General features: G+C 54.2%; 1 protein-coding gene across 1 annotated transcript in view; it reads left to right on the top strand.

Moving 5' to 3' along the window:
* LOC131093014 (receptor-type tyrosine-protein phosphatase V-like) overlaps positions 1–20,199 on the top strand; it is a gene marked incomplete at its 5' end in the record, with an annotated part of 49,799 nt that overhangs the window by 5,161 nt on the left and 24,439 nt on the right. The window contains 17 exons of the mRNA XM_058040014.1: positions 521–787; positions 1,276–1,542; positions 3,183–3,455; positions 4,100–4,360; positions 5,291–5,563; positions 5,980–6,249; positions 7,150–7,419; positions 7,548–7,820; positions 8,165–8,437; positions 8,815–9,084; positions 9,678–9,950; positions 12,424–12,696; positions 16,036–16,308; positions 17,276–17,545; positions 17,959–18,237; positions 18,962–19,096; positions 19,198–19,402. Coding sequence (XP_057895997.1) covers positions 521–787; positions 1,276–1,542; positions 3,183–3,455; positions 4,100–4,360; positions 5,291–5,563; positions 5,980–6,249; positions 7,150–7,419; positions 7,548–7,820; positions 8,165–8,437; positions 8,815–9,084; positions 9,678–9,950; positions 12,424–12,696; positions 16,036–16,308; positions 17,276–17,545; positions 17,959–18,237; positions 18,962–19,096; positions 19,198–19,402 — 4,405 coding nt within the window. The remainder of the gene's footprint in view (positions 1–520; positions 788–1,275; positions 1,543–3,182; positions 3,456–4,099; positions 4,361–5,290; positions 5,564–5,979; positions 6,250–7,149; positions 7,420–7,547; positions 7,821–8,164; positions 8,438–8,814; positions 9,085–9,677; positions 9,951–12,423; positions 12,697–16,035; positions 16,309–17,275; positions 17,546–17,958; positions 18,238–18,961; positions 19,097–19,197; positions 19,403–20,199) is intronic.

Below are 20,199 nucleotides of genomic sequence, written 5' to 3'. Positions count from 1 at the left end.
ACAGTTCTGTGGTACTTTGAAATGGATTTTTGGTGTTCTTTGATTGTTGTCAAGGATATGTTGTGGTAGCACCTGATCACCTCATCCTGGTGGATGTTCCCAACATGATGGGTGCTGTGCAAATACAGCCAGGAAATCCAGGTTAAAACAGTGAGGGCAGCCCTGGCAGAACCCACTATTGCAGCATTCCCCAGCCACTCTCTGCTCTGTCCTCAGCCTGATGAGGGCCCTGAAGGAGGAGGACTTTGCAGGTGTCACCATGTCCATGGCCCAGGAAAGGGTTCTAGTCCTGAACTTGTTCTCCCAGATGTTTCCAGGAAAACCAGGAGGGAGATGAAGAGGGCAGAGCAGATTCACACTGAGCACTGCCTGATGAGGGGGTGGGACTGGATGAGCTTTAGGGTCCCTCCCAGGATCCTGTGAAGCTGCCAGGCAAAGGCAAGCTCCACCAGCCTTTGAGCTGTTTGACAGCTCAGGCTGTGGCAGAAGCAGCAGCAGTGTCTGTCCATGTCCCACGCAGGTCCCTCAGCTGTCCTGAACCTGACTCTGAGCAGCAGCAGCTCCTCCTCTCTGCGTGCAGCCTGGGCACACGGGCACGGGCACAGGGACGGCTACAGCCTGGCACTGTGGCACAGCCACTCCCAGAGCCTGCTGAGGAACGTGTCCCTCCTGCCCAGCACCTCCACCTTCCTCTTTGAGGGGCTCCAGGCGGGCACTGAGTATGCCCTGAAGGTCAGCACCCTGGCTGGGACCCTCCAGGCCAGCACCAGTGCCCACCAGTGGACAGGTAGGAGTGATGGGTGCCTGGGGAGGGAGGGGTGATAGGAAGGATGCAGCACACGTGGCAGGCTGGCAAGGGGAGGAGGTCTCCAGGCTTGGGATGGGGAGCTTGAATAGTGGGGAATGGCTGGAGTGTTTCACATCCCCACTGTTAGCTGAGTGCCTGGGCCAAAGGGGAAAACTTTGCACCCAGGGCTTGGATTTGCCTGTTCCCAGCAGAGAGGGCAGTGTGGGGATCCTGGATCTCCTCGCTGCCGAGAGCTGTGGGAGTGCTGCAGTGCCCAGTCTGCCACCCCTGCAGCCTGAAAGAGCATGGCAATGTGGAGGGACCTCCAGCCTGTGTGGGAGGGGGCACAGGAGAGACATCCCTCAGCAGACCCCTACCAGACCTTCAGCCAGGCCATAGGGAGCAGCTGAGGGCACAGAGGGAGAGAGGAGGCTGCAGGCACCACCATCCCCAGTGCTGACCCTTGCTGTGTCCTCTCTTCCCCTCAGCTCCCTCCGTCCCCACCCAGCTGAGGCTCAGCCCAGCTTCCTGCACCAGCCTCGTGGCCTCCTGGGCAGGGGCTGCAGGGTCTGCCTGGCTCCACCTGGAGCTCCACAACCTCCTCACCCAGAAGGTCAGCATGAGCCTGTCAGCCAGGAGGGGCCTCAGCAGCTACACCTTCCAGCATCTGCACCCTGGCACCCACTACTGGCTGGGGCTCAGTGCCACAGCTGGGCCCTACACTGCCCTGGGGCCCAATGCCACTGCCTGGACGTGTGAGTATCAGCCTGGTGACCCCAGCTTGCTCCCTGCCTCTGCTCCAGCCTCTGAATACAAAAATCCTTGGGTGCACAGGGTGGTTTTGCTTGGCTAAAAGCTGCTCCAGGACCCAGCTGTGGGGCACTGCTGTGGTGGGGCCAGTGGATCCCTTCAGCAGGTGGATCCCTGTGCTGGCCTGCTTCTCCCTGGCATGCAGTGGGAGCAGCCTCTGGGCTCTCCCCAGGAGGAGGATGGAAGGGCAGCAGATCCCACTGGTGCTCACTGCCTCAGGGGGTTGGCTCTCATGGCTGTACAAGGGCAGCAGAAAAAATGGGGCAAAGGGGCAGCAGCTGAGCTGGTTTGAACTGGAGGCCTCTGGGAGGGGCTTATGCAAGAACAAGAAAGACTTTATATGGGCAGTGATAGGACAAGGGGTGGATGGTTTTAAACCAAAATAGGAGAGATTTAAACCAGATATTAGGAAGAAATTCTTCCCTGTGAGGGTGCTGAGGCCCTGGCACAGCATGCCCAGAGCAGCTGTGGCTGCCCCATCCCTGGGAGTGTCCAAGGCCAGACTGGACAGGGCTGGAAGACTGGGATAGTGGAAGGTGCCCCTGTCCATGGCAGGGGGTGGGAATGAATGAGCTTCAGGGTCCTTTCCAATCCAAACCATTCCACAGTTGTGTGGTTCTATGGAATGGATTTTTGGTGTTCTTTGATTGTTGTCAAGGATATGTTGTGGTAGCAGCTGATCACCTCATCCTGGTGGATGTTCCCAACATGATGAGTGCTGTGCAAATACAGCCAAGGAATCCAGGTTAAAACAGTGAGGGCAGCCCTGGCAGAACCCACTATTGCACCTTCCCCCAGCCACTCTCTGCTCTGGCCTCAGCCTGATGAGGGCCCTGAAAGAGGGGAACTTTGCTGGTGACACCACATCCATAGCCCAGTAAAAGGTTCCAGTGCTGAACTGGCTCTCCCAGATGTTTCCAGGAAAACTAGGATGAAAATGAAGAGGGCAGAGCAGATTCACACTGAACAGCATTGGCCCTCACAGGTTTGAGGTGCCAAGCCTGCAGACTCAGAGCTGCTGTGGCCAGTGACCTGTCCTGGCACTGGCCAAACGCTGCTCATGTGTGTGCTGGGAGGGGCTGGGTGCCACCAGTTGTCAAATCCCCAGCTCCTTCCTGCTCCACCTGCCAGCCTGGGAGGCTGAGCTTGCTCCCTGCTCCGTGCAGATGGGATTCTGGAAGGCCTCCAGAGCTCCAGCTGGTTTCTTTCTGCTCTGGAGTGAGGCTGATCCCTGCTGTTGCTGTCTGCAGCTCTGACCTGCTCCACTGAACAGAATTCCCCCATGCCAGACACACGAGCCAGGGGCGTCGGGCCAGGAGCTTGGTCCAGGCCAGTTCCTGGGAATATCAGCAAGCTCATGGTGGGATGTGAATGGAGTGCAAGGAGACTTTCAGGAATTTCCCAGCAAGGCTGCCAGCTTTGTCTGGACTCTGTTAGTCCAGGAATGCTTGTGCTGGGGAGTGCAGATGGCTCAGTCCAAAAGGATGTCTCAGGCTGGATGTAACCCTGCAGGAATGAGGCTCAGCAGTGTAAGGGGTACAGAGTGCCCCATAACCCTGACTCACACAACCCTGTTCCCTTCCAGACCCCCTGAGTCCTGACAATGTGACCCTGAGCAGTGCAGAGGAGCAGAACTCCTTAGAGGCTCGCTGGAGTGTCCCAGGGGGACACAGGGACTTCTACCTGGTGACCCTGCAGGAGGGACAGGACAGTGCTCCAAGCAGGAACATCTCCGTGGGTGGGGACAACGACCACGTCACCTTCCACGGGCTGAGCCCTGGCCAGCAGTACTCTGTGCAGGTGGTGGCGGTGGCAGGGCCCTACAGGGCATCAGCTCAGAGCTCAGCAGCCTGGACAGGTGAGCAGAAAGCCATGTGTGACCCCTGGGGCTGTTCCTGCTGCCTGGAGGGGGCTGGGGGTGAGGCAGGCACAGGGACAGGGCACCTGGGACACCTGGTGTCAAGAGCAGGAAATTCTGCCTCCCCACAGCTCCTGGTGAGGGTGGGCTCAGAGTCCTGGGCAGGTTTGTGCCAGGCACAGAGCAAGACCAGGTCCTGCTTGGTGCCTTCTGCACTCTGGCAGGTTGCAGGCAGCTCCTGCCTTCCCCTCAGCACATCTGGATGGGCAGGGAAGCACCACCAGCCCCTAGAAGGGACATCTCCCTGTGCTCAGTCTCTCGTGGGTGACCTGTGGAGCCACAGCTGGTGCTGTCCCAGTGCTGCCACTCTGGGCAGGGACAATTGTGGGGAGATACCCACCAACCTGTGATGCTGAGGGTCTCCCAGAGCTCTCCTTGCAGCCCCTTCTGCCCCTGTGTGGGGTGGAGACAACTGCAGTGTCACAGAATCACAGCACTGCTAGGGTGGGAAGGGACCTCTGGAGATCATCTAGTCCAACCCCTCTGCTCTAGGGTCACTTAGACCAATTTGAAAAGCAGAAAATATCTTGTGAAAGCCATGCCTAATGCACTGCCCCATGTTGTGCTGTCCTTGTCCCCTGCAGAACCACGAGCACCCTCTGCTGTGAGCCTGTCCAGCCAGGGCAGCCCCCACAGGCTGCTGGCCAGCTGGGAGGAGGCCTCAGGAGAGGGTTACCTGCTGCTCCTCAGCCTTGCAGAGCACCCTGTGCACAACAGCTCCTTGCCCAGGGGTGCCAGGAGCTTCACCTACGAGGGCCTGCACCCTGGGAGCCTGTACAGCTTTGAGGTCAGCACTGTGGCTGGGCCCTACACATCCTCACCCCAGTGCATCTCCAACTGGACATGTGAGTGCCACAGCCCCAGATGGTGGGACTGAGTCTTTTGTCCTTGGGTGTGTGTGGCTGCCATCTTAACATCTTCAGGGTTGTGCTTTTTTGTAAGGTACAAGAATGTTGAAGTTTAGTGGATGATTAATTGATGATTTGTGATCATGATTTATATTTTTGTTTGGGTTTTTGGGGGGGTGGGGGGGGAAGAAAAGGAAGCCCCTTCCTTCCCTGGTTTTAGGATTAGTTCTGTATTGTTTTGGGGTGATTGTGGAATGATGATGATTGATTCTTTAGTTTTTAGTACTAGGAAATAAGAGGAATCCCTTCCCCTGATGTCACACCTCGGGGCGCTGACAGCACGCATCTTCCACAGCTGAATGCAATAACTGGGCACAAGGCTCAGCAGGAGGCAGAGGTGCTGCTGATGTGTGTGACCCTGCTGTTCCCCAGTCACCAGGCACAAGGGGCAGCTGAGCCCAGTGCCCTTCTCCTCCTTCTCCTCAGCCACCCTCCTGTGGCACTGCTCAGGTGCTGTGGCTACTATGTATAGTTACGAACAGGACGGAGCAGCTATTGTTATTTGTCACGTCTGCTCTACTGCTTAGAAAACTTTTTTGCTGTATGTGCAATGCTAACAAAACTTCTACCTGAAGCCTGCCCTTTTTAACCATTTTCTCAAAACCCTCTAAGTTCATGAATCCCAGCACTCAGGCTGTCACTGCCTTCAGCCACCCCCTCCACCACCCACCACCCCCTCCAGCACCAGAACAATTTTTTCTCTGCCAGTTTGAGCTGTGCTGTCCCAGTCTCTGCCACACTGGCGTGTGGGTGTCAGCAGGGGTGGTCCAGGCACCTGGGTGCAGGTTTATCTAGGGAAGGGATTCCTGCCCCAGCACATTTGGAGCTGTATTTCTGCCAGGTGATTCTAGACCTTTCCTTTCCCAGACCCTTTGCCCCCAGAGCAGCTGACCCTCAGCAATGGGGGCCACAGCACCTCTCTGCAGGCCTCCTGGAGAGCAGCTTCCTCTGGCAGCACTGGCTACACAGGCACCCTCTGGGAAACCAAGTCCCGGGAGCAGGTCAGGAATGTGACTGTGGGGAGTGACTGGACCAATGTCACCTTGGAGAACCTGGTCCCTGGGCGGCAGTACACGCTGGAGATGGCTGCTATGGCTGGGCCTTACAGATCTCCTGTGAGATCAGCCACTGACTGGACATGTGAGTCTGACAGTGCTACCTCACCCTGCTGCAGGTCACAACCACCCCTGCCCCTGAGAGCAGAATGCTCTGTCAGAGTGGCCCATGTGTGGGGAGGTGGGGAACCAGAGACAGGGGTGCACAGAGAGACAGAATGGGTGGTCAGCTGGAGCCATGGTGGAAGTAAAAGGGTCTGCAGTGCAGGAGGAACAGAAAACATTCCTAAATGTCACCCAGGGGAAGATGGGGGCCCACTCCCATGTCTGCTGTGGAGCAGGAGCTCTGGCTGCTCTGGGTTTGCTGTGCTGACTCCTGACCTAACCCCAGCAGGCACAGACAGGGGAGGGTGCCCAGCACAGCCTCCTCTCACTGCCTGGCTGTCTCCCCTCACTGCCTGGCTGTCTGCCCTCACTGCCTGTCTCTCTCCTCTCTCTCAGACCCCCTGGCTCCATCTGGAGTGACGCTGACCAACACCCGGCGCCCGATGGGGCTCTCGGCCTTCTGGGACAAGGCTGCTGGGGATGTGGACCAGTTCCACCTCCAGCTCTACAGCAAGAGCCATGCAGCACAGAGGAACACCTCAGTGGGGCCAAACACCCACAACTTCACGTTCCTGGGGCTGTCCCCTGGCACTCAGTACTTCCTGAAGGTGACTGTCCTCGCTGGCCCATACAGATCCTCATCACACTTTGCCACTGAGTGGACATGTGAGTCAGAAATATTCCAAGTCTCTTGCAGGGATGGGACATCCTGGCAGTGCCTGTAAGACTAGCAGTGACACAAAATTGTCTGGGTGGAGGGAGGGCTCCAGTGAGACCTGCATGCTCCCTGTCCTGGAAGACAGAGCATGTGTCATAGGTTAGGTGCTGTGTGCTGGGACCCAAAAGATCCTTTTCCCCAGTCAAGTTGAACCTTCTGGTGATCTGAAGGCCAGCCAGGGACTGGTGGGAGAGGGATGTGAGAGAGGAAGCATAGAGACCTGTGTGGGCTTGCTGCTGCCTGTCTGTGGAGCAGAGCAGCCCACTGGGAGCTGGGTGCTCTCAGCACCTGCCTGCCAGCAGCACCCTGGGGACATGCACAGGCAGCTTGCATGTCCCCCAGGAACACAGGAGATGTAGTGAGCAGGTGTCCCCACTTCTCCTTCAGCCCTGTGCAGAGGTGCAGGCTGTGCCCTGGCTCCTTCACTGTCACAGTGGTCACAAGGGCTGCAGGATGAAGAGAGAGGTGAGAATGTTGACCTCATGTTCAGAAGGCTTGATTTATTATTTTATGACATATATTACATTATGACTATACTAAAAAGAAATAAAAGGAAAGTTCTCAGAAGCTAGCTAAGCTAAGAATAGAAAAGAATGAATAACAAAGTTCTGTGTCCTGGCAGAAAGCGAGAGCAGCTCTGCTGTGAGTGTTCAGTAAATCCAAATATCCACAGGAGACCAATCACAGATGCACCTGTTACATTCCACAGCAGCAGATAACCATTGTTTACACTTTGTTGCTGAAGCTTCTCAGCTTCAGCAGGAAAAATCCTAACGAAAGGATTTTAATGAAAAGATGTCTGTGACACCTGCACCACCTCATGGGTGCCCATGCTCTGTTCCCTGCAGATCCCCTGTCCCTGGCCAACGTCAGTGTGCAGCCTGGCCAGGAGCCCCAGGAGCTGCGCGTGAGCTGGGTGGAGTCCGGAGGTGGCAGAGATCACTTGGTGCAGCTCTCAGTGGCCGAGTCGCTGTCCATCGTCAGGAATGTGTCAGTGCCCCGGGGAGTGACCCAGCTGGCCCTGCAGGGGCTGGTGCCAGGCTCCAGGTACCGCGTGGAGATCATTTCCCAGGCCGGGCCTCACCGCATCTCCTCTCAGACTGCCATCGGCTACACCGGTACAGCCCAGCTCCCTGCTCCACCCACTGTGTGCATGCCCCAGCCCTGCAGCTGCCAGCTCCATCCCTCACTAGATCAGTGCTGCCCGGCCCAGGTGTGCCCCAGTGATGCTGTTTCTCTCCCACAGTCCCCCTGGCTCCTCGTGCCCTGTCTGCCAGCCCTGCCAGCACAGCCCAGGCTCTGGCTGTGCACTGGGAGGCTGCTGCTGGCCACAGGGATGGATACCTGCTCAGCCTGCTCCAGGAGGGCTCCTCTGCACGGCCAAGGAACCTGGAAGCAGGGAAGGACAGCACCAATGTCACTGTGGCACAGCTGGAAGCAGGGACATGCTACCTTGTGAGGATCTGGGCAGTGGCTGGGCCCTACCGCTCCCTCCCCGAGAATGTCACCGGCTGCACAGGTCAGCAGCTGGCACCCACGGGTGGTGGCATCAGTGTTGGCACCTGGGGAGGGGAGGGGAGGAGGAGGAGGAGGAGGAGCAGGAGGAGAAGGAGAAGGAGAAGGAGAAGGAGAAGGAGAAGGAGAAGGAGAAGGAGAAGGAGAAGGAGAAGGAGAAGGAGAAGGAGAAGGAGAAGGAGAAGGAGAAGGAGAAGGAGAAGGAGAAGGAGAGCACCCTGGCCTGGTTTCTGGTGAAGCTGGCCTGTGGTCACTTCCTGCCTCTCACAGTCTCTGTGTATGAAGATGGCTGCATGTTCAGAATTTTTCTTTTCCTCTCTGACTGGTGTGTCTTGTTTTTCCTCACAGTTCCTGATGCACCAACAAATCTGAGCCTTACCAACCCAGGCAGCTCCTCAGAGCTTTACACATCCTGGAACGAGCCCCCAGGCAGGAGGGACCACTACCATGTTACTCTGTACAGCCTCAGCACCCAGAGCAAGATTCAGGTCCAGACCTTGAGTCCAGATGCCCTGAACACCAGCTGGACTCAGCTGGAAGCAGGCAGCAAGTTTGCTGTGCAGGTCACTGCTGTGAGAGGCTCCTTAGAAGCCTCTTCCATCAATGTCACCCAATGGACATGTGAGTCTGACTGCCTGGGTTGGGCACCCCACTGTGAGCCTCTACCTGATCCTTCCACAGCCCCACTGCCACCTTCCCCATCCCAAGCCGTGCCCACAGCTTCTGTGTGATGGTCCCACCCTTCTGCTCACTGCCCTCACTCCATCCTGGACACAGAGCCAGTCCCCAGTCCACCCCAGAGGCTCTGGTTATCTCCCCTGCCACATCCAGCAGCACACCCCAGGGATGATACTCCCAAAACCATGTGCCCTGCCTGGTCCTTTGTGCCCAGGCTGCTCTCCAGAGGAGCTCTGCTCCAGCCTGCCTGGAGGAGCCCTGGGCACAGCTCTCAGCACTGAGCAGGAGGGCTCACTGTCTGTTTCCCTGTTGCTTTGCAGATCCCCTGGCCCCTGTGAACCTGACCCTGAGCAGCCCCTCAGCCTCAGCCCTGGTGGTGACCTGGGCAGTGCTGGGCCGAGGGGCAGAAGGCTTTGTGGTGAATGCCCATGAGACAGCATCTGGCACTCCTGTGGGGCACACACTGCTGGGTGGCCATGCCAGGAGCCACATCCTGAGGAAACTGAGCCCTGGCACCCGCTACAGCGTGGCAGTGAGGGCCACAGCTGGGCCCTTCCACGCCAGCACCCCCAACCTCACCCACTGCACACGTGAGTGTGATGCTCTCCTTGCTGTGTTCTTCTGTTCCCTTCCCACTTCAGCCAGGCACCACACTGGTGCAGCTGTCCTGCTTGATTTGCCACCCACACAAGTACCCAGTGCTTGTTCTCTGCTGGATGCAGCACAAGGAGTCTGTGCCTGGCCCTGTGCCACACCCTGTCCCTGAGAGGCACCCACAGTCTGAGCCAGCAGCCAGGCAGGAAACAGCTGCCACAGAGCCACAGCAGCCCTGCTGCTGCCCAGCTCCTGCAGCACAGACGTGGGGCATCTCCTTGTGCTGAGCCCAGCTGTGGCTGTGGCAGTGCCCTGTGTTCCTCCCCATGGAGCCTGTCCCTGTGCCCAGCTGTGGCTGTGGCAGTGCCCTGTGTTTCCTCCCCATGGAGCCTGTCCCTGTGCCCAGCTGTGGCACTGACCTGTGTTTCCTCCCCATGGAGCCTGTCCCTGTGCCCAGCTGTGGCAGTGCCCTGTGTTTCCTCCCCATGGAGCCTGTCCCTGTGCCCAGCTGTGGCAGTGCCCTGTGTTTCCTGCCCATGGAGGCTGTCCCTGTGCCCAGCTGTGGCACTGACCTGTGTTTCCTCCCCAGCCCCGCTGCCCCCGGCCGCTGTGCGCCTGCTGAGCCCGGGGCACCCCGACAGGCTGAGCGTGGCCTGGGGGGCCCCAGCTGGGGGCAGGGATGGATACAGCCTGACCCTGTACCGGGCCCCCCTGGGCACTGTGGCAGCCACAGCCTTGCTGGGCAGGGACAGCCACAACTTCACCTTCACGGGGCTGGCACCAGGACACCAGTACTCGCTGGAAGTCACTGCCACAGCTGGCCAGTACCAGGCAGCAGCGCCCAAAATCAGTGCCTGGACATGTAAGTAACCTGAAGCAGTGTCCTCTGCAGAGGGGTGGGAAATGTCACACACTGGGCTGTCCTGGGGAGGGTTGGGGGGTTCATGGGGGACCTGGTGGCTTTGGAGATGTGCACACACCTATGCAACACTCAGCAGTTAGTGCAGGGGCACACTGCTGGCTGCATGGCACTGCCATGTACAGCTGTAGGCTTGCACAGGGCCATGCTGATCAAACAGTAATGCAGCCTCTGCTGGGTTTTGGGGTATCTCTGGGGGGCAGCAATGGGTCTGGATAGCCCAGCCCTGCTCAGCACAGCCTGTCCCAGTTCCCAATGGGTCTGGATAGCCCAGCCCTGCTCAGCACAGCCTGTCCCAGTTCCCAATGGGGTCTGGATAGCCCAGCCCTGCTCTGCACAGCCTGTCCCAGTTCTCAAACAGCTCCCAGACCCCCTTAGCAAGCTTGGGTGATATCAGCTCTAGTGATTATCAGCTCATTTGGGATTTCAGCTCTCAGTTTGCTGGGTGCCTTGGGCAGACACAGGGAGAGAGGAGAAGGCTGTGTGAGGTTCCACAGGAGTGTCTTTATTGAATCTTCTGTGAAGGTTCCCAGGGACAGCTTTTCTGCCAAACTGGGCAAAAGTAGGGGTTTTTATAGGATACAGGGGTTTTGGAAATTGTCCAATAGTAAGGGTTAAAGGAAAGTGACCTATAGAGTTACAGAGAGATAAGCAGGGGTCTGGAGGCAGAAAAGGGGGCTTCTAAGGTCCAGTCACCATCACTGGGCATTTCCTATCTTGGGCTGCTGAACGCCATGGGGGCATTGCAGGCTCTGGGACTGCCATAAAACAGGGCTGCCCAGATGTGCCTGTGGTGGGACATTCCCTGCCTGTGCTGGGACATTCCCTGCCTGTGCTGGAACATTCCCTGCCTGTGCTGAGACATTCCCTGCCTGTGCTGGGACATTCCCTGCCTGTGCTGGGGCATTCCCTGCCTGTGTTGGGACATTCCCTGCCTGTGCTGGGACATTCCCTGCCTGTGCTGAAACATTCCCTGCCTGTGCTGGGACATTCCCTGCCTGTGCTGGGACATTCCCTGCCTGTGCTGGGGCATTCCCTGCCTGTGCTGGGACATTCCCTGCCTGTGCTGACCCATCTCCCTGTGTACAGAAGCACAGATGTGTACAGGGCACCTGTACTGTACCTGTGTACAGGAGGCTCACTGAGTCCTTTCCCACAGGCAGAAACCAGCTTACCATAAAGGTTCATGAAATGAATTGGTGTAGTACAAGAAACAATTCTCCAGAGTCCTCCCAGGAGAACAGGTCTTTGCTCTGCAGATGGGCTAATCCAGCACTTCTCCCCACCCAGAAAGGTTCTAGGGTTGGTCAGAGAACAGAGGCTGTGCCAGGGCTGGACCTGCCCAGCAGCTGGGTGTGGGCACACCCCTGTGCTCATGGCAGGGTGCAGGTGTTCCCACTGGGCTGTGGGAATGATTGTGACCTGGATGAGGAGGGCTTGGCATGAGAGGGACGAGTAAGGGTGAGCGTCATTAAAGGTGAGATGGGAGTGGAAAAGAGAGAAGTGAGGATGAGGAGGCGTTTGTCAGAGGGGATCCTCCCTCGGGGAGCACCTGTCCTGCTGCACGATGACCATCAGATCTCTGTGTCCTGCTGCTGGGTGTCCTGTCCCTAACATGAGGTGTGCTGGCTCCCCAGGTTGTGCAGCACAGGCCTGGCACTGCAGACCCCATAGAATTGTCTAAGACCCCTTGGAGGGCTGAGACTTAACAGTAGGAATTGCTGAGTCATGATGAGACAGCAAAATAAGCTCCTGTCTTCTGCCCCTCGGAGCCCAGCTTATCTCTGCAACCCCATAGGTCACTTTCCCCTAACCCCCACCATTGGACAAGTTTGGATCCCTCTGTACCCTATAAAAAGGGGCTGGTTTAGGGCATTCAGCAGAAGAGCCCCTGCTGGAACCCTTCACAGACGCCTCAATAAAACCATCACTGTGGAACCACCAGGACCTCTCCTTCTCCTCTCTCTTGCTGCTTCTCCCCCGAGCCCACTGGTGCCTGAGCAAGCAAGAGCTGGAATCCCAAGAGAGCTGATAATCACTGAAGAGCTGAAATCCACTGAGCTTGCTTAGGGCAGCAGTGGCTACGAGCAGCCTGGGTATCCAGGCACTCTGTCTCCAAGAGGCACTGAGCTGTCTGGGTAGCACTGCCTTGCTGGGGGCACAGCCTGCTCTGGGGCAGGGGGGACTTTATGGCACAGGCATGGGGCATCTCCTTCTGCTGAGCCCAGCTGTGGCTGTGGCACTGACCTGTGTTTCCTCCCCATGGAGCCTGTCCCTGTGCCCAGCTGTGGCAGTGCCCTGTGTTTCCTCCCCATGGAGCCTGTCCCTGTGCCCAGCTGTGGCACTGCCTGTGTTTCCTCCCCATGGAGGCTGTCCCTGTGCCCAGCTGTGGCACTGACCTGTGTTTCCTCCCCAGCCCCGCTGCCCCCGGCCGCCGTGCGCCTGCTGAGCCCGGGGCACCCCGACAGGCTGAGCGTGGCCTGGGGGGCCCCAGCTGGGGGCAGGGATGGATACAGCCTGACCCTGTACCGGGCCCCCCTGGGCACTGTGGCAGCCACAGCCTTGCTGGGCAGGGACAGCCACAACTTCACCTTCACGGGGCTGGCACCAGGCAGCAAATACCTGCTGGAGGTGGCATCTGTGGCTGGCACCTTCAGGGCACCTGCAGGGAACGTCAGCAACTGGACGTGTGAGTACCTACTCTGAGGGGATGTGTGTGGGTTCTCTACTTGTTTTTTCTGCCTCTGTCAGGAATTGAAGGCACTTGAGATGACAGATCATGTTCAGACTCAGGTGTTTATTGTTTCTTCTCAGTGTTACAGCCTCAAAACTGAATTCTGCAGTCTTTCATTCGCAAGGCACAAAATGGCTAACTATCTCTTGTTACAAGGTCTTTTAAGGCTAAACTATCCAATTAAGAAATGACACCTCAATTATTTTGCCTTTTAACTCAATAACTGATCCCTGGAAGCCCACAGTGTGGACTTTTCTGTCCAATCACAAAATACCACCCAAACCCATGGAGAAGAAGGAAGAAGAAGGTAAAGAAAAACAACCTTTCTCTCTCCTAAAACCTCCATCTTGGTTCATATTTATTTCTATATTCTAAAACTCCCAACTGTAAGTTCTCCACCCTGTGATATTACACACTTCTAACCAACTCCACACCCACAATCCCAGTTCTATCAATCAGTTTTGGAAGCTTCTCCACGGCCTCAGGTTAAATGCAGTGTTCTCTTGTGGGTCTGTGCCTTTCAGCACAGAAAGTCTGAAATTCTCAGCATCCAGGGTTCCAGCAGATGTGTGCCTTGCTGGGCAGTCAGGAAAGCTCATGGCCCAGACCATGGCCCTGCTGACCTTCACAGCAGAGCCCAGGCAATGGCAGTGAGCAGGACTCTGCCCACTCTCACCATCTCCACATGGCTGGCCCTGAGAGTGATGGTGAGCAGTGCTGCGGCCACACGGGGCCAGGCACCAGTGGTGTCCCTCCGGGGTCTATGCTGGAGACAGTTCTATTTAATATTTTTATAGATGACATGGATGAGGGCATTGAGTCCTTAGTTAGTAAATTTGCAGAGGACACTAAGCTGGAAGCTTGTGTTGATCTATTGGAAGGAAGGAGGGCTCTGCAGAGAGATTTAGATTGGTTGGATGGATGGGCAGAGTCCAACAGGATGAAGTTTAATAAGTCTAAGTGCTGAGTTCCACATTTTGGTCAAAAAAATCCCCTACAACATTCCAAGCTGGGGACAGTGTGGCTGGACAGTGCCCAGGCAGAAAGGGCCCTGGGGGTGCTGGGGACAGCTGGCTGACCATGAGCCAGCAGAGTGCCCTGGTGGCCAAGAAGGCCAATGGCATCCTGGCCTGGATCAGGAATGGTGTGGCCAGCAGGAGCAGGGAGCTCATTCTGCCCCTGTACTGAGCACTGCTGAGGCTGCACCTTGAGTGCTGTGTCCAGCTCTGGGCCCTCAGCTTAGGAAGGACATTGAGATGCTGGAGCACATCCAGAGGAGGGCAACAAGGCTGGTGAGGGGTTTGGAACACAAGCCCTGTGAGGAATGTTTTAAGGAGCTGGAGAAGAGGAGGCTCTTCTCCTGGAGAAGAGGAGGCTCAGAGGTGACCTTATTGCTCTCTACAAGTTCCTGAAGGGAGATTGCAGACAGGTGGGCTTGGGCTCTTCCACAGGGCAGCACTGACAGAACCAGAGGACACAGTCTGAAGCTACGTCAGGGAAATATAGGTTGGATATTAGGTAAAAAAATTTCACCAAAACAATAATAAAGTACTTTAATGCTCTTTCCAGGGAGGTGGTGGAATCACAATCTCTGGATGTGTTTAAAAAAAGGCTGGACATGGCACTTGGTGCTTCAGTCTAGTTGAGGTGTCAGGGCATAGGTTGGACTTGATGATTTTAGAGGTCTCTTCCAACCCCATTATTCTGTGATTCTGTGATCAGCTCCACCAGCCTGGGTGAGGGCAGGAGGGAGCAGCAGTGGGGAGTTCACCTTCCCCTGTCCCCAGGCTGGCTTTGTGTCCCCTCCTCACCCCTCCCTGGGGACAGGGCTGTCTCTGCTCAGACAAGCACAGAGAACTTTGAGCTGCCTCTGGCTGCTGGGTGGAGCCACACAGTGGAGGCCAAGGGCGCTGTCCATCATCTAAACGATCTTCTAATATATATAGATTTTATTTATTTTATCTAGATTTTAATACCTTTGGAGTTAATAATATAAAAATAATTAAAACATTTATAAATAATAACCTTTAATAAGTTGAATGTTAATAAGATTAGGTTTCACTACATTTAAGTACTCTTGAGTTACATTTTATCACTTTACTGTTCTATTAAAATTAATTTTATTATTCTTTGTGGTTAGAGCTTACTCATTGTGAGTTTAAGTGCTGTTTAATATAAAAATCTAATATATATATTTTATTTATTTTATCTAAATTTTAGTACATTTTGTGTTAATACTATAAAAATAAGTTAAAACAGTTATAAAGAATAACCTCTAATAAGTTGAGTGTTAATAATATTAACTTTCACTATATTTAAGTTTAGGTACTCTTGAGTTACATTTTATCACTTTAATATTCTATTAAAATTAAGTTTATTATTCTTTGTGGTTGAAGTTTACTCATTGTAAGTTTAAGTGCTGTTTAATATAAAGATCTTCTAATATATATATAATTTTATCTATATTTTAATACCTTTTGTGTTAATAATATAAAAATAAGTTAAACATTTATAAATAATAACCTTTCAATAAGTTGATAAAAAATAACCATTCAGTAAGTTGAATGTTAATAAGATTAAGTAAAGTTTCACTATATTTAAGTACTTAGTACTTAAATACTTTAAGTACTAAAGTACTAGTACTTTAAGTACTCTTGAGTTACATTTTATCACTTTACTATTGTATAAAAATTAAGTTTATTATTTTTTGTGATTAAAATTTAGTCATTCTAAGTTTGAGTGCTGTTTAACATAAATTATCCTAGATCTTGTTAAAAGTAATTTATCTGTACTGTAAAATACATAGTTAATTTTCTTAGAGAAGTAAGTGTGGTGCATTAAATCTTGTTAAAAGTTATTTATCTGTACTGTAAAATACATAGTTAATTTTCTTAGAGAAGTAAGTGTGGTGCATCCTAAATCTTGTTAAAAGTTATTTATCTAAACTGTAAAATACATAGTTAATTTTCTTAGAGACGTAAGTGTGGTGCATCCTAAATCTTGTTAGAAGTTATTTATCTAGACTGTAAAACACATAGTTAATTTTCTTAGAGAAGTAAGTGTGGTGCATCCTAAATCTTGCTAGAAGTAGTTAAACTGTAAAATACATAGTTAATTTTCTTAGAGAAGTGTGGTGCATCTAAATCTTGTTAGAAGTAATTTATCTAAACTGCAAAATACATAGTTAATTTTCTTACAGAAATAAGTGTGGTGCACCACTCTGGTGGCACTGCCAGGAGCCCCAGGCAGTGTCCTGGGTCCCTTTGCTGACATTTGTCCCATCCTGTCTTGCAGACCCCGTGGCACCCCGCAATGTGTACATGACCAACCAGGGCTACCCCAACAGGCTGAGCGCGTCCTGGAGAGCTGAGCCCCAGGGACAGGAGGGTTACAGGCTCCTCCTGTACCACTCAGGCTCAGGCACTGTGGCAGCCAATGTCTCTGTTGGGAAAGGCACCAGCAAATTCACCTTCTCTGGCCTGGCTCCAGGACACAAATACCTGCTGGAGGTGGTGTCTGTGGCAGGGCCCTACGCAGCCTCGGCAGGGAACATCAGTGACTGGACAAGTAAGTGTCAGAGCTGGACATTCTGCATCCTGCTTGAGGCTCAGCCTTCCCAGCTGGGTGGGCTCACAGTGGGAAGGGCAAGGACTCAGCCAGGGAGCTGTGGGGTCAGAGAATGGTTTGGGTTGGAAATGGAAGGGACCTTTTAAAGGCCATCTAGTCCAACCCTCCTGCTAGTGACAGGGACATCTTCAGCTGGATCAGGCTGCTCAGAGCCCTGCCTAAGCTGACCTTGGATATTTCCTGGGATGGGATGAGATGGGGTGGGAGGTACCAATGGGATCATGGGCTGGGCAAGCCTTGGTGGGCAGGAGAGTGGGGCAGGGCAATCCTGCTGCCTGTGGCAGGGCCTGGCAGCCACCAGTGCTGTTTCAGGAGGCAACTCGTGACCCATGGCCCCACTGGCTGCTCCAGGCACTGAACAAGAGCACAGCACTGCTGCTCTGGTAGATGACACCCACACACCCACAGCCTGGGGGCCATGAGGCCTCACAGCTAGGGGGGACACCCCACCATTCCTGCTGCATTTTTTCCAGGCACTCAGAGAATTGCTGGCATGGGGTATAAGGGGAGGATGGGCTTTTTTTTTCTTTTTATGGAATGTGGAAATGCAGATAAGCACAATAAGCCTTTTCATGTGCTCGTCCCCACAGTCCCCATACTTTGCTTGGGGAATCCAGCAGTGCCTGCTCCCACGCTCAGCCATCCCCGGGCAGGGTGCAGGGAGTCATGTGCAGAGCCCTTCGGGCAGGTTTCTAATGAGACTTGCTAATTAGCAGGAAGAAGAATGCATCTCCTCACACTCCTCACTCTGTGTGTCCTTCAGCTGCCATTTAAAGGTCATTTCTGGCAATGTTATCACTGAACATGTGGAGTCTCATTGTGTCCCCCATGTCCTCCTGGTGCCTCTGGAGAACAGAAGAGAGCACATGCAAACCAGTAACTGCTCCTGGTGTTGTTTTTGTTGCAGCCCCCTCAGTTCCCCAGAATCTCTCGGCGGTGGCTGAAGGGAACAGCTCCATGCTCATCTCCTGGGGCAGTGTCCCTGGCCAGCAGGACGAGTGCCAGCTGTGGCTGCGGGACCCCCGGAACAGCTCCCTGCCCTGGAGGCACTCCCTGGCCAGGGGACAAGGCCAGCACCTCCTGCAGGGGCTGATCCCAGGCAGGAACTACTCTGTGTCCTTGAGCTGCGTGGCTGGGCCCTACTGGAGCAGCACCAAGCCCCTGGCAGTGCCCGTGGGTGGGTACAGAGTGCCATGGGGAGGGAGGGGGCAGCATGGGAGAGGGGGAAACACTGGGGGGCCTCAGGTCTGGAGTGTGAACAGAGGCATGGGAGGTGTTGTGGTGGGAGATGGGGAAAGCCAGCAGGGTGACCCTCTGGCAGCCATTGGCTCCCTGAGCTAGCCCCACCACAGAGATCTCCTGGCTCCCTGTGGCAGAGCAGGCTTTGCAGATCTCCACTGGTCGATGTCTCCTGTCAGATGTGAGCTCAGGCCCTGCCCATTCCCACTGTCCTGTGGCCCATGGCACAGCAGGCTCCCAGGCTGCAGGTGTGCAGCTCTGCTCATCTCACTGGCCTGGGGAGCAGCTGCTGGCAGGGCAGAGGTTGGGATTTCTCTGATCCACTGAGTGCAGTCCCTTTCTCCTTTGCAGAGCCAGATCCAGTGAAGGATGTGCTGTGCCTACCAGAGTCAAGGAGCCTTTACTTGAACTGGACGAGCTCTCCTGGAGATGTGGAGGCTTATGAGGTGGTGACAGAGAGACTTTCTGAAGGACCCCCCACCTCCAGGCTTACTATGAGCATCCCTTCAAGCGAGGCCAGTCTGGAGGGGCTGGAGCCAAACTCCTCCTACCAAATCCTTGTGAGCACCGTGGGCATGAACACCTTGAGGAGCCAGGCTGTGGCTCTGCTCTGCAGCACAGCAGTGGAGCGTGAGTCCCTTCTTTCTGTAACTGTTCACAGGGGTCTGAGGATGAGGGAAGAGATGAGGATCTGACTCCATGTTTCAGAAGGCTTGATTTATTATTTTATGACATATATTATATTAAAACTATACTAAAAGAATAGAAGAAAGGATTTCATCAGAAGGATGAATAGAAAGAAGAATAGAAAGAGAATGTACAGGCAGATTTCATTCTCCCTTCCTTGTCTTGGCAGACTCCTTGGCACCCCACAATGTGTACATGACAGACCAGGGCTGATCCCCATCCCTGCCTAAGAACAGAAAAAGAAAGAATGATAACAAAGGCTTGTGGCTCAGAGAGTCTGAGCCAGCTGACTGTGATTGGCCATTAATTACAAACAACCACATGAGACCAATCACAGATGCACCTGTTGCATTCCACAGCAGCAGATAATCATTGTTCACATTTTGTTCCTGAGGGCTCTCAGCTTCTCAGGAGGGAAAAATCTTAAGGAAAGGATTTTTCATTAAAGATGTCTGTGACATCCTTCCATGGGGAAACACCCCAGGAGGAAGCACGTGGTGTTGGTGGTCAGAGCTGGGGCTCTTTGGGGTGCCTGGGAGCCCCATGGGGCTGCACTGCCCTGCGGTGGCTCGGGGCTCTGGCTGTGTGCTGGGACCATCTCAGGCTGAGCAGGGGGTCTGGGAGCAGGGACACCCTGACTCTCTGTGCCTGCTGGTTGTTCTTGCAGCTCTGCCCCCTCCCCTGCGTGCAGAGGTGTTCCCAGTGGAGGCCAGCTCCACAGTGATCATCTCCCCCGAGCTGTTCAGCGAGGAGAACGGCCAGATCGAGTACTACGGTGTCATTGCCACCACCAACGAGTCACGTAAGTGTCCCTGCATGTCCCAGGCTGTGCTGGCTCCCTGGAGGGCAGCAGGAGCCCTGGATGTCCCTTTGGTCACTGTCACCTTGCACATTCCCCTGCAGTGCTGAGGCCCACCCAGGAGATCATGTCCAGCACGTGGTACGATCACTACTATGGCACAGAGGACTCCTACCTGGCAGTGCTCCTTCCCAACCCCTTCCATCAGAGGAGCTCCCCCAACACCTGGAGGGTGCCCATGGGGACAGAGGAGTGTGGCCACTCCAGGGCCACCTGCAATGGGAAGCTGAAAGCCAACGAGCAGTACAGGTGAGAGATGTCAGCATCCCTCCTGAGGGGAAGGGGCTGGAGGAGAAAAAGGACTGCACGTGTCCCTGCAGGAATGCCAGCAGCTCCCTGGATGTCACCTCAGCCTCACACTCCGAGATCTCCAAGGATTTTACACCAAGCAGCATTTGAGGAAGGCAAGGCTGGCAAGCAGAGAATATTAGGCAGTGTAGTTGGCAGGGAGAGGGAAAGCTGAGGCTGCCAAGGGCTGTGTGTGTTGTCTCAGGAGCTGAGCAGATGTCCAGCCTCAGAACAGGAACTAAACCAGATGCTGTAATTTGTAGGACCTTAATTTGTGACTCATTACCATGTGCAGACAGTGCAAAAATGAAACTGATTTGGAAACAGTTCCAGTGGTGCCTACTCAGTGTGAGGTCCAGAGTTGGGGTTAGCAAACACTCAGGCTGAGGTCTGAGTTCCCCATGGGACACACACATGGATCCAACAGTCATGAGTTCAGAGTCTTATTTGACAGTGAATAGGATCCTACATATTTTCTTGTAGGGTACCTTTAAAGCTGCTTATGAAAAAACAGGTTTTCCACTGCTAACAAAGAATGGTATCTTTAGTCAGTCCTGTTAATTTAGCAGCTCAGTTTCATCAAATGGGGACCACATCCACAGGCATTTCTGTGATCCCCCAGTCTGGAAGGTTATCCCATTTCACTTTGAAGAAACTGGCAGCAAGGATGGCTGATGGTGATAAAACCATTGAGAGCATTAGGAAAAGAGAATGAGAGTCCATGGGAGAGTGCCTTCCTTCCTTCCTTCCTTCCTTCC

This window comes from Melospiza georgiana, chromosome 23 (assembly GCF_028018845.1).
Source record: "Melospiza georgiana isolate bMelGeo1 chromosome 23, bMelGeo1.pri, whole genome shotgun sequence".
Taxonomy (NCBI): Eukaryota; Metazoa; Chordata; class Aves; order Passeriformes; family Passerellidae; genus Melospiza; species Melospiza georgiana.
The sequence above is the reverse complement of the archived record's forward strand: the minus strand, read 5'-3'. Positions and strand labels throughout refer to the sequence as shown.